At 52.6% G+C, this 13,616-nt stretch overlaps 1 protein-coding gene across 1 annotated transcript in view; it reads left to right on the top strand.

Annotated features, from left to right (window-relative positions):
• Positions 1-11,018, top strand: part of LOC144229616 (transmembrane protein 132C-like) — a 16,559-nt gene extending 5,541 nt beyond the window's left edge. Inside the window, exons 2-4 of the mRNA XM_077761711.1 lie at positions 7,215-7,869; positions 9,299-9,489; positions 10,957-11,018. Coding sequence (XP_077617837.1) covers positions 7,215-7,869; positions 9,299-9,489; positions 10,957-11,018 — 908 coding nt within the window. The remainder of the gene's footprint in view (positions 1-7,214; positions 7,870-9,298; positions 9,490-10,956) is intronic.
• Positions 11,019-13,616: the final 2,598 nt, after the last annotated feature.

Raw genomic sequence — 13,616 nt, 5'->3', positions numbered from 1 at the left:
ACCACGAGCTGTCAGTGCCAGGCCGGGCAGCCGTCCGCCGCGTGGGACCCGCCCACGCCCCGTAGAACGTCTAGCAGAGCTGCTCTAGATGCCCGTGGGGTCCCTCGCTCCAATCCTCGTGATAACCAGAAACGCCCCCAAGGTCCCCCGGATGTCACGTGCGCTGGGCTGGCTGGTGCCCCCCCCAAAAGCATCTGTGCCCCAACCACCAGCACCTTACGTGGCAAAACAGACCTTGCAGATGTGATGAGCTTAGGGTGTGAGATGGAGAGACTGTCCGGGGTGACCTAGGGGTGCCCGTGAGAGGGGGGCAGGGGGCCAGAGGCAACAGAGGCCGCGGCTGCTGACTGTGAGCAGGGAGGAGGGGCCAGCGGCCGCAGGTGTCTGTCAGCAGTGGAAGAGGTGAGGAAAGGGGCTCTCTCCCACCTGCCACAAGAACGCAGCCCCGCCCACACCCTCATTTTAGACTTTTGACCCACAGAACTACCAAAATAATATTTTTCATCGTTTTAAGCTCCTCCGTTTGTGTGATTTATTACAACAGCAGTAATACGCCGCCCACAGGGGAGCACCTCCTTCAGAGGAATCCAGCTGGGCCTCAGAGCCCCCTGCGGACCTGGGGTCCTAGCCACACACAGGGACGCGTGAGCAGGGGTCGGCCACGTGGCCACCGCTACTCGCCAAGCTCGACTTTGGGAAATAGAAGTGCGGTGTCGTTAAAACACTGCATTTTTAGATTTATGGCTTTACCTAGTAAATATTTTCCTCTGTGCGTGCGTACCCAGGGCCATCCTCACGCTGAGCGAGTCTGAGTTTCCAAGTGTTTTAGAGAATTTGTCTTTGAAAGGCATCAGTCCTTTGCTCTCCTGGGGGGAGGGGCGGAGCGATGGATCACACCTGAGGGTGATTATGGAGCTGTCCCGGAAAAAGGGGGGGTGTCGCCCCGGGGGCCCAGAGGGGGAGAGAAGTACCTGATCTTTCGAAGGAGAGCGTGTCTGTTCCGAAATTGCAAACCACACTATGTAATTTCAGCAAAGGATATTCAGGGGCCTCGTTCAGGAGCGGCACTGAAATAAAATAATCCATTTATCAAGGTGCCTTTTGTTTCAAGAAAAAGGAAACAATGTGCCGTATTTAGCAGAGAGAGGCATTCTGTGTCTGGAGAACGTTAATAAATCACAAACCCAGGAGAGGAGAGAAACCTCAGGATACTCTGGCCGGCTCGTGTTTCAAGCAAGCTGCCTCGACTTGGAGGGGAAATCCGATCAGGGGTTTCCTGGAGACAAATGGGGGACAGGCGGGCTCTGTTTTCCAGGGGTCTGACCCCAGGTGGGTAAGCCGGCGGCACCCGGGGCCCAGGTCCCCCCCACCCCACCTCATGGAAGGGTCCACCGTTCGTGCCGGAATTTTTTCTCAACAGCTGTTGTTGGTTTCTTTTCACGTCCCTGTGGCCTTGAACTCACCACGCTGTGACTTCTCAGCATGATTGAAAGAATGGCGATGGTCACCAGACTAAGAATGATGCTCATTATTCGTGTGAAACACCCTTCCTGGTTGTTAATAAGCCTGATCTGGGATACTTTGCTCCTTGCCTTCTGGGAGTTGGTTGTGATACGATTCCCTTTGCAGAAATGAGGATTCTGAACCCCGGAAGTTTAAGGTACACGTAATGTATATATGGCTTGGACATTGTGGCCTGGGGATTCCTCGGGTTTCGTCTGATCTCAGGAATGCCCTTACTCTACAAGGGTGTCGGTCCTCTCCCAGACTGAAGAGGGTTTGGCCAAAATCCATCCTCTGTCTTTTTTATCCCTTTGATGAGCCCCTGAACACCTTGCGTGGGATCCCAGGTAGCCTAGACTTTCCCAGTGCGCATCACTGGCCTCCAGCCTCTACATGCCGAGAGCATCCTCTGCTCCTGGTTGTGAGAATCAGGAATGTGTCCAGACGTTCCCAGGTGCCTCTCGGAGAGCCAGCCTGAGTTGAGAACCCTTTGCACGGCCTCGGACAATACCACTTACGCATTTGGGTTACTCCACTGATGTTTTTTTAGAGTTCAAATACACCAACTTTTATAGGTGTTTGCTTTTCTCTGGGTAAAAGGAGCACATACCTGCTCCTTTTCCTCTCTCAGACCGTGCTTTTAACATCAAATAGCACGCCCGTGAGGGTGCAGAGCAAACACAGTGTAACCCCGTCCCCTCTGAATCATCTTCAAAACACTCTCGTGCCATATTTTTATGTTCTCCATCGAACAGGAAAGCAGGACCTAGTATTGCTACCAAGCACTCTACGCACATCCGCTGCCTACTCCATTGGGAGCAAATCCCAGCCCCATGCCCTGTTCCTAGACCGCCTTCCTGGCCCTCACACGCCGAGGTCCCGAGCCCCTCCTTCTGGGACCCTGTGTTCCTGCCCCCTCGCGGCGGGGATGGGGTCCCTCTCTCCAGTCTGGCCAGCCTCCGTGTCCCAGCCCAGAATCAGCTCCGGAGAGCCCTCCCTCGTCAACACGTCCACAAGTGAGCGTCATGAGGAAGGTGGCACGTCCTGTTGGCTGAAAGGGCCACTTCCCCTGGCGTTACTCTGTCTGGGTGCCAAGGGACACGTACCGCTCCCGTGTTCGCTATCTTAGAATCTCAAAAACTCAATTTCCGGCAGCAGCTTTGCGGCCGAGCTCTCCGATGCACACCTGACGGAGAACACAATATCCCAGCACTGACAGGCAACGCAGATAAAGACGATGGATAACCGGAAGGGAGAGGGCAAATGAACGGGCTGTCAACGGGGAGGGCAGATAAAAAGGTGCCGCCGACCACTGCCCCCGCCCCTCCCCCTGGCCTGAGGAAGCCCGCACCCCACTTTTCCAGGGCTACTGTTTCAGATCCGTGAAAACTGCCGAATCGTCCTATTTCTGGGAGATGCTGTGAGCAGGTGAACTGGAAGGGGAGTGCGGAGGTTTGTCTGTGCTCAGCGGGTCACGACTGCCATCGCCGGATCCGGGCTCAGGAGAGAAATGCATGGAAGGCTGTAGTCCCCTCGGCTTCCTCAGTCTGTTGGAGCAGGGTCCCCAGAATGTGAGATGAGGGTGAGGGATGGACAGAGTCACAGCATGTTGATTTTTGGAATGCGTGGACATGGTGTGAACTCGCCCGAGTCTCGCAAACAAGAAAGGGAGTCCCTTTTCAGGTCTGTTTGGATTATTCACGTCCCATTGCAGAGATAGTCTCGTTTTGGTGTCTTGTACCTTTAGCATCTTACAGTCAATAACCTCCCCATTTAACAAAGAAAGAGCAAACGTTAGGCTCAGAGCCAGAGACTGGCGACAGTTGGGAGCATGGGATCCTGTGTTTTTATTTATACTGGGATTCTCTAAAGAAACGTATGAATTAATTCACTGATATTTAAGTATTGCCTTTAATAAATTATTAATCATTGATAAAATCATAGACTAATTTGCAGTGTATTGGTATATGACTGATGTCATGAAAGTGTTATCTGAATGTCACAAGCTTAGGAAACACCGTCTTCAGTCTGAAGCATTGTGTGCGCAGAGAGCTGTTGCTGGCTGTCGTGGGCATTCGTATGCTCAATAAATTCTTGTTTTTGAAGACTGTACTTTTAGACCAGTTTTAGGTTCTCAGTAAAATTGAGGAGTAGGTACTCAGAGAGTTCCCATGCACCCAGAGCCCATGGTTTCCATTAGGGTTCCCTCCAAGTGTTATACCTTCTTTAGGTTTGGATGGATGTATAATGACATGTGTCTGGCATTGCAGTATCATACAGAGTATCTTCACCACTCTTAAAATTCTCTCTGCCATATTCGTTGGCTGAGGTAAGTCACCCGGCAACATAGATTCAAGGAGCGGGGCAACAGACTCTTCTTCTTGAAGGGAGGGCTGCAGGGCCACATGCAAAGGGTGTAGATACAGGAGGAGAATTGGGGTCATCTTTAATTGCTGTACACAACTACCATTGTATCCCACATGCTTGGCTCCGTCTACCCACTCATCTACTTCCTGTGCACCCATCTGTCCATCCCCCCATCAACCCAGCCATCCACCCAGCCATCCCCCCAGCCATCCCCCCAGCCATCCCCCCAGCCATCCCCCCAGCCATCCCCCCAGCCATCCACCCACCCATTCATCTAGCCATCCGTCCATCCATCCATGCATCCATCCATCCATCCATCCATCCATCCATCCATCCATCTATTCATCTCCCCATCCACCCAGCCATCCACCCAGCCATCCACCTACCTATCTATCCACCTGTCCACCCACCATCCACCCATCTGTCCATCCATCCACTAATCCACCCACCCATCTATCCCCCCATCCACCCAACCATCCATCCACCTATCTATCCACCAATCCACCCACTGTCCACCCACCTGTCCATCCATCCATTCACCTTCCTGTCCACCCACCCACCCATCTACCTATCATCCATCCATCCATCCATCCATCCATCCATCCATCTATCCTTCCATGGAAACTGAAGCTCCCAAAAGGGAAGAATTTGCTTCAGGATCCCATGATGGTTGAGTAGGTCAACTCTGAACACCTCTATGGCCAACCTTCATGCCCTTAACCACCTTACTAGGCCCACTTCCTTCTTCATGATGTCTGTCTCTTCTTGCTCACGTTAAATGTCTCATGAACTGGAAAATCCAGAACTGCATTTAGCAGGAAGGTAAGAGCGAGGCACTTTTTGCTCCACGAGAAAGATAAGGAATGACCTACTTAAGTAACAGAGAATCCTGAGAGAGGAGACAGTTAGACAGCAAGCCTACCCCAGCTGTATTTGTTAGAAAACAAACTCAGCATTTATTAAAAAACAAAAGGTTCCTATTTTAGGTTTTCTTGGGCATGAAAAATCCACAAAACTGTGGGGGAAGAGAGAAATCCCAACACCATGGGCCTTACCATCCTGCTTCTCCTCCAGAGAGCCCGCGGCCCCCTTTGCCCCAAACAAATCAGTCTCCAGATCTCCGCACTTCAAGGTTTAAGAGCAGTTTTGGAGAAGATGACTGCACTAGGGTGAAACATCCGATGGGACAGTTCAGTTCGGTTTTTATCAAGTATTGCAAGCGGCTGAAAGAGTCCGTGAATCTTTTAAGGACACGGAGCCAGAACTCTTTCTGGGATGTCCTACACCGGCACAGCCTTTTGAGGGTGATTTAACCCAGTTCTGGAATGGAGTGCAGAGACCCATCCCTCCGGAGAGAGGAGAGAGGGGCGGGCACCTTGTTACTGGTGGTCTCAGAGCACCGTTGCTGGCGGCGGAGAAGAGGAGGGGATGCTGTTTCTTTGAAAAGCCGTCTTGACAACCCAGCCCTTTTGGCCGCGGCACCTCCCAGAGCGGCTTTGATCTGCCGGCCAGTGTCCCCTCTGGGAGGGTGGGGAGGGGGGCTTCCAGAGGAGGAGGGCACAGGCCGCCCCAGACGCTGGATGGGCTGTGCCTGCTGCCTCAGGAGGAAGGGCAGCCGGGGAGGTTGGAGCGGCCGGAGGAGACAGAACCATCCTCTCCCTCAGTATATGCATGGTGGGGGGGGGCGTCTGTGTTGCTGGGCTGGTTTTCAAAGACAACGGCAAGGCCGTGGGCTTTGGGGGCCTTGCAAAGTCAGCAGTTGGGCACTTGAACCTTAGTCCTGTGTGTGTAGTGAGTGTGAGCCGCACGATGGAAGCACAAGCCATGGGGAACCCTTAGAGAGGGGAACTTTCGCACGGCGAGGAGCCGACTGGCTGGAGTGCGTCCACGGCTGCGCGGACAGAGGAGGGTGGGCAGCAGAGGTGATGCTCTTTCCCATCTCGGCGCTGAGCTCCCGCCCCCCCCACCCCCTTGTGTGATGATTTCCCTTGTTGCCCCACACACCTCCCCGTGGTTAAAGGTGGTTCCCATTCTTCGTGATCCTTTAGAATGTACAGGCAAGGGGCGCCTGGGGGGCTCAGTCAGTTGAGTGTCCAACTTCAGCTCAGGTCATGATCTCGCGGTTCTTGGGTTCAAGCCCCGCGTTGGGCTCTGTGCTGACAGCTCGGAGCCTGGAGCTGCTACAGTTTCTGTGTTTCCCTCTCTCTCTGACCCTCCCCTGCTCGTCTCTGTCTCTGTCTCTCAAAAATAAATAAACATTAAAAAATTTTTTTTTGAATACTGTGGGCAAAACAAAGCCCATCCCCAACCGGGTGGAATGCTGTAAGTGAGCAGTTTGCAATATCTCCCAGCTTGCCATTTTTTTCATTTTGACATTATGAATTATTTTTGTTCTGCAAAAGATTTAAAAAATCCTTTACCAAAAAAAAAAAAAATCCTTTACATAGGCAAGTTTCTCACTTAGCTTAAAATTGCATTTGGATTTTGAGTCCTAATGAGAAAGCTTTCCCCTCAGTCAGCTCATAAAGGGATTCATCCATTGTTTTCTTCTAGTACTGAAAAAAATTTATTCCCTTTGATCTAGATCACTGATTTATATGAAGTTTATTCCTGGATATGGTGTGAGATATGGACCTAATGTTATCTTTCATTTCAGGTGGCTAGTCAGTCGTCCTAGATTCATTTATTAAAGTGTCTCTCTCTGGGACGTGTGGGTGGCTCAGGCGGTTAAGCATCTGACTCTTGATTTCGGCTCAGGGCTCGATCCCCGCCTCAGGCTCTGCACAGACGACGTGGAGCCTGCTTGGGATCCTCTCTCCCTCTCCCTCTGCCGCTCCCTGTTTGTGCTCCCACACGCGCGTGCACGTAAAATAAATAAGTAAACGTTAAAAACAAAAAATAGGTCTCTCTTTGCCTCGTGATTTGGGTGCTGCTAAGTTTCCAGATATACGTGATCTCATTTATGGGCTCATCTATTCCATTGGTCTGTCTTTCTGCCCATGTATCCGTGCCATTAAATGTTGCAAACTCATGGAAGCTATTACTAAACACCCTGACTCCACACCCGCGGGCATCTTGCCAGCCTTTTGTTACGCGGAACTATGAGGTGGGCACAGGTGAATCATTCCTAACGAACAAAACTCTACAGCTGAGAGGCTTCAACCTGATACGAGCACATAGTCGTTCACTGGCCGATCCCGGGAGGAACGTGAACACGCTGGCCAAGCGGGGGCTTCGGAACGTTCGTCCCCATCTCTGACTTGCTTGTGGGCCCGATGTGCTCAGAGGAGTGTGGCAGTAACCCCTTCTTTGTCTTTGTTCTCTTCTTTCCGTGCCCCCCGCAGTGATCGAGGGCCGCGGGGTCGCGGACGACGTGCACGGTCTCTCCTCGCGGCCGCCCTACCTGCCCGTGAGCTACCACATCCTCGGGGCCGAGACCTCCTTCTTCCTGAAGGCGGCCAACCGGGACGCCCTGCACAACTCCAGCCTGCACACCAGAGTCGAGTCCTTCTTCACGTACAAGGCCAGGAGGCCCCCGGTGCTGAACGCCAGCTACGGGCCCTTCTCCGTGCAGAAGGTGGTGCCCCTGGAAATGATGGTCTCTTCGAACTTCCTAGGGCCACCCAGTAAGTTCGGCCTCGACCTGAGGCTGCGGGCGCACATCCTGCGGGACAAGGTGTACCTGAGCCGCCCCAAGGTGCAGGTGCTCTTCCACCTGCTGGGCCGGGACTGGGCGGCGCCGGGCCCGGGCGAGGGGCTGCCCTGCCTGCGGCTGTTTGCCTTCCGGGAGACCCGCGAGGTGCGGGCCGGCTGCCGGCTGCNGCAGCGGATCGGGGCCGTCAGCCTCTACCGCGCCCAGGACACGGCCCAGCTCAGCGAGCTGCGTCTGGACAGCAACGTGGCCGTCTGGCTGCCCTCCAGGCCAGTGAAGCAAGGGGACGTGGTCACCGCCTACGTCGGCGTCACCAGCAACTCCACCGTGGACCTCTTCATCCTGAGGTAGGTGCCCCGCCCGGCCCACGGCGGCCTGGCGCATGCCTCGCGCGGGGTGGGGCCGGACACCCGCGCCCTCGCCACCTCCCCCAGGGACCCTCTGGCTTCTTGGGGAAGCCGAATTCTGCAGCTGCCCCCACGCGCTGGGCAGCACCTCTCACACCGTGGATGAGGGGCGGGAGGAAGGGGGCCGGAAGCTGCATCCAAAAGGAACAAGAAGAAACAACACGCGCTTAATTGACCTTGAGTTGTCATTGAACTTGGAGGAGAAGGATGTGATTTTGAGTTCTTTAGGCAGGTATGGGTCGTGTGATGGAGAGTGTGATGTCACAGGGCCCACAGAAGGACACGGGCTTTATGACATTTCATTTCGGCTGAGCACATGAGCAAGGGTGAGGGTACATACCCCCTTTTTTGAAAAAATTATTGGGGTTCAGTGCTCCCAAGTTGGGGCTGGGGAGGCCTCAGTTCCCGAGCCCAGGTTGGCGGTGATTATAGGAGGCGGCTCGGCAGAAAATCGCCGCACGCAGGTATTCCATCCCCTAAAGAAGAAAAGAACAGGAAGTGAATTGAAACCGCAGAGTAACACTACCGCCGTCATGCTGTTGGCTCGCAGGTCGCTTGCATTCTGACACGGCGTCCCTGTCACTCTGGGTGACAGCTCTGAGCTCGGGACGGGCGCATCTGTTACCTGAGGGTTATTCATCCTGGAGAAGAGCCACTTACAGCAGATCCTCTTAAAATGTGGACCTGGGTTTCATAATAATGAGAAAATATTTGACTGAGATTTGTTTAAAAGATAAAGATGATAAGAATCACTTTTTTTTCTCCCCCTGATTCTAGTTAAGAAGGACGTAGGTTATAATTAAAGCTAAACTGTGGTTCTTTTAAGAATAAAAAAATCACACATGGAAGGAGTTGCTTGGGAAAAATATCTGCAGAATAGAATGATAGCATTTTATTTATTTTTTTAAATTTTTTAAATGTTTTTATTTATTTCTGAGAGAGAGAGAGAGAGACAGCGTGAGCAGGGGAGGGTCAGAGAGAGAGGGAGACACAGAGTCCGAAGCAGCTCCAGGCTCTGAGCTGTCAGCACAGAGCCCGACGCGGGGCTCGAACCCACGAACCGTGAGATCATGACCTGAGCCGAAGTCGGACGCTTAACCGACTGAGCCACCCGGGCGCCCCAGAACGATGGCATCTTATAGCGTATTCCTTTTGGTGTAAGTTTTGCTGTTTACCTTGGAGAATAGTCCTTTTCAGGGGCTTTCTTTGTGTTTGTTTGTTTGCACCAAATGGCCTCAAAGGTTTCGAGATGTTTCTCCAGGCATTCCTTCATCCCTCCGGTTCAATTAATTCTCTTCTCAAGTGTCTGCCCTGTCATTGTTCTCGTAATCTTTTTCCTTTCCGTTTCTAAGTGGCCCAATTGTATCAGACCCCGCCTTGCGTTCTTGCACGTGATTGACGACTTCTACATCATCACTATGAGATGTACCACGTCTTTCACGAGGTACCCGGTCCGCCCTGCGGGGATTCCCAGCACGTCTACACTGTCAGCCTCAGTAGCCAGCCGGACGCCCGCTGACTGTGAGGACGGACATACCTCCCTGTTAGGGCACCGGCGACGTAGGGGCAATGTCAGCCTTCTAGCCTTGGGGCCAGCGTAGCACATATTTAGAGGAGAGGATCTGGGTTTGCCCTCTCCCATCTCGGGTGGGAAAGATACTGACCGGGAAGGTGTGAGTTTTGTTTTTCCTGAGTCCCTTAGCTCCCTCGATTCCACATCATTTCGCTGTAGAAGAGATACGTGCAGCCCTGGCTTTGGAAAGTAGATGCAGAAGACAGGGAGCCGCCCGTAGCAGGGATGAGGACGCGGGTGCAGCCGGCTGGGTTCTGAGCCCGTCTTCCGCTTCCTGGCTCTGGGACCCTAAGCGGGTCGTCCAAGCTCCGTGTGCCTCTGTTTCCTCGTCTCTCCGTCAGATGCCGTCACAGCCTATGTAGGGGTGAGGCCCCCAAGGACCAGTATTTATTTGTAAGGTGCTCATAACAGCTCCTGGCACGTGCACGAATGTGGAGCATCACTAGCAGGGCTGTGCCTGCACATCCATCACAACTTGCCTCAGGGCGGAGTTCTCTGTCCGCAGTGAAAGGACACTGTGCCTCGCATGAAACTCCAGCCGCCTGGTCCGCTCTCGACGCCGTATTGATTCCCGCGTCACTGTGATTTTGTTCAATAGCAAAACTGTTTGTGTTTGTGTCTGTAATAACGACAAGCGCTTTGGAGCACCGAGCGCCCTGACGGCGGGGTTCAGGGCTGGATGCTGCTTAATGCCGCGAAGTGTGGCCGCCTTGTTTCTGCTTTGCTGAACTTTCCACCCCCAGACCAGAGTCCTGGGGGAGAGGCGGAGGAGACGGAGTCAGGAATGACTCCAGACAGGAGGCCTGCAGGACGTGGGGACCGTGACCGATGGGCAGACTGTGGAAGAAGCAGGTTTGCCTTCCCAGATAATGTACTTCATTTAAAGAAATTGCTCTTAAGTTTTTTTTTTTTTTTTTGAGAGAGAGAGAGAGAGCACAAGCATGAGCAGGGGAGGGTCAGAGAGAGAGCGAGCAAGCGTGAGCAGGGGAAGGGCAGAGTGAGAGAGAGAGGGAAAGAGAGAGAGAATCTCAAGCAGGCTGCGAGCTGTCAGCACAGAGCCCAACACGGGGCTCAAACCCACAAACTGCGAGCTGAAGCTACGACCTGAGCTGGTTGGACACTTAACCGACGGAGCCCCCCAGGTGCCCCTGTTTATTTATTTTGAGAGCGAGCAAGCGAGCAGGGGAGGGACAGAGAGAGAGTCCCAAGCAGGATCCATTACTGTCAGTGTGGAGCCTCACACGGGGCTCCAGCCCACAACCTTGGAATCTCACCTGAGCCAAAATCAAGAGTCTGATCGCACTGACTGAGCCACCCGGGCGCCCCCAGAATAATTTTCATGTTTCAATTAATTGTTTCAAGGATGGAACATTCAGTAAGGGAGCAGAGGAGCATGCCCACAGATGCGGCAGGAAGTGATCCGCCCCTTCTAACCCGCCTGTGCGCGTGCTCAGGTCCCACCCCCGAGCCCCCACAGGAGAAATCCATCGAGCCGTCGCTGGGACCTTTCTCCTAGGAAATTCAGGGGCCCTGCAGGAGACCGTGAAAGGCCTCCCCTGACTGTGAAATCCAAAAGCGGTCTCCTCCGTCATCTTTCAGGATGGTCTGAAGGCAAGGCCGTATCGGGAGACAGCCAGGACTTTTTGGGACTTGTTACAGGGCCAGAGCCCCGTATCGGAAGCTGGCCTGCGCCTCCTTTATAAGGTCATTTTCACGAACGAGACCCTTTTCCATAGGCAAAAAGAAGCAGCCCGATTTTCACTCGCGTCTCATGAATTTAATTCAAAGGCACCCCCCGTTTTACGATCACAGTCAAGATGTGGAAAGTTGAAGCTTTGTTCCCTTTAGTCATAATGTTATTTGGAAAATGTGCTTGAGAACATAGGGCAGAACGATTACCAACACCAGTGAAACGTGCTGACTAGACTGGGTTTTACAGACCCATCTAAGTGTGTCTGTCCAGGGGGAGAGGCTCCCTGGTCTCTTGTCACATGTCGAAGCAGAGAGCAAACATATGGAATTCATGCAGAACCAAATACCTGATGTCAGACCTCTTTCCTTTCCATGGATTTTTCCGTTGTGACTCAAGGAGGCGTCTTGGAATCAATATCCAGATTCCTTACAGCGAGCAGAGGCATTGTTCGCCCTTCTGGGGACTTCCAGAACATATTGACGATTGGAGTCGTTGGTCCTGAAAATCCCTATTGCTATCCCCATGTGTGTGAACATTCTGGAAGCCCTCGGAATGCTGAGGATGACACTCGTTCCTGACCACTGCTTCCTCAAAGCCCCGTATCACATGAGGTTTCCGGAGGTTTCCAGAGTGTCTTCCTGTGTTGGGATCAGTGATGAGCTGTGCTGGGGCGGCTGGGGGCTCAGTTGGTTAAACGTCCAACTTCGGCTCAGGTCGTGATCTCACAGTTCGTGAGTTCGAGCCCCACGTCGGGCTCTGTGCTGACAGCTCAGAGCCTGGAGCCTGCTTCAGATGCTGTGTCTCCCTCTCTCTCTGCCCCCCGCCCCCCACTCACGCTCTGTGTCTCTCAAAATAAATATCATTTTAAAAATTTAAAAAAAAAAGAAAGAAAGAAAAGAAAGCTGTTCCCAGAGCCTGGAGGCAGGCACCGTTCCTTCTCCCGGGTCCTCACTTACAACATTAGAATTCTCTTAAATTACAGGAAATGGGTTACTGCCTTTGTCCCCTCCATTTAGGGGAACAGTTTAGGTCTCGCTTACGGTTTTCAGAGGCACAAGCAAGCAGTGACCCAGGGCAAGTCAGCCTCCCCTGTCTTGGCCCACACGCTCAATCAAGCTTTGCTTGTGTGACCCAACTAGGTTTGTTGGCTCAGGGAGGTTTTAAGCCTGGTCGCTGTGCGTGTGTGATTTTAACACACCCCCGCCTGGGTCAGCAGAGCGTGAGCAGCTCGCCTGGCAGTCACCGCCAGTGTTGCGTCCTGGCTGAGGGCCCTCACGTTCGCGGCTGCAACAGCGACATCGCCACCATGCGGGTGGATGGTCGGGCGGACCGTTGAGTTCCTTCCGGTGTCCGGTCCTGATGGACTTTGTTTGATGTGTGAGTGACCGCCAAGGGGCATCTAAGACCTTGGAGAGGGGACCGAGGTCCAAAGCACAACCGAGGAGTAAAAGAGTCCTCCCAGAGCAGAGATTCCTAGAAGCCCAGGCTTAACCAACTCAGCAACTCAAATGGGTTCTAATGAGATTCAGGTTTTACCTGCCCGGGTCAGTCCACACCGTCCCGGTGATTTCACCCAGGCACAGAGGATGCGTTAGCAGCCGCCTGCCCTTGTGTTCGTGGGGGGCGGTGTGCACCTGGGCGGGTTTCATTTCGGGGTGCGGTGCGGCACGTGGGCTCTCCCCTGGACCAGGACTCCATACACCGTGCGCGATCACTAATTTAATAAGGAGGCGTCTCTTTGGGAATAAAGGGAAACGAACGAAGGTTGATAATCCGAGCAGATGGTAAGCAGCCAGTTGAGAAAATTTCTGGATCTGAGCTGGAAACGCCTTCAGAGGGTGGGGCTTCAGGCCCAAGGGTTTTCCTGGTTTGCGGGTTGACCCTTTGATGATGAGAACTCCGTGGCCCATCCAGCAGCGGGTGCGAAGGTCGTCCCCATGGGCCCTGTTGTGGTGATTTCCTCGACATTTACAGGTAGATCTCAAAACCTGAGAGACATGGACCGTGAGGCTCTGATCACGGATACACTGCAGTTTCCACTGAAATACAATTTCTATAGTATTTCAAAGATATTCTATAGAATTCTATAGAATTCAAAGATATTCACAGTGAAACTCGTTTGTAAAAAATAAGAAGTCTAATTAAACATGGATTATCGATGTACATGTGGTAAGAATACTGACTCTGTGTATATTCTAAAATATGACATTTTAGTAATTAGCTGTGGTCAGATCCAAAGGGACTTTACCTGCTCCTTGAAGTCAAGCTCAGTTCTTTAAAGCTGTCTGATAATAAGGAATCTCAGACCTTTAAGGGTCTTTCTGCCAAGAAGCCAAGCTAAGATCTTGTCTAATTGTGTCCCGTTACAAAGAGAACAGAGTCTCACTGAGCTTATACGAATACATATGTTACCATGAAAAA

This window comes from Crocuta crocuta, unplaced genomic scaffold, assembly GCF_008692635.1.
Source record: "Crocuta crocuta isolate KB4526 unplaced genomic scaffold, BGI_CrCroc_1.0 scaffold862, whole genome shotgun sequence".
NCBI lineage: Eukaryota > Metazoa > Chordata > Mammalia > Carnivora > Hyaenidae > Crocuta > Crocuta crocuta.
Note: the sequence above shows the minus strand (reverse complement) of the source record. Positions and strands in the feature narration are given on the sequence as shown.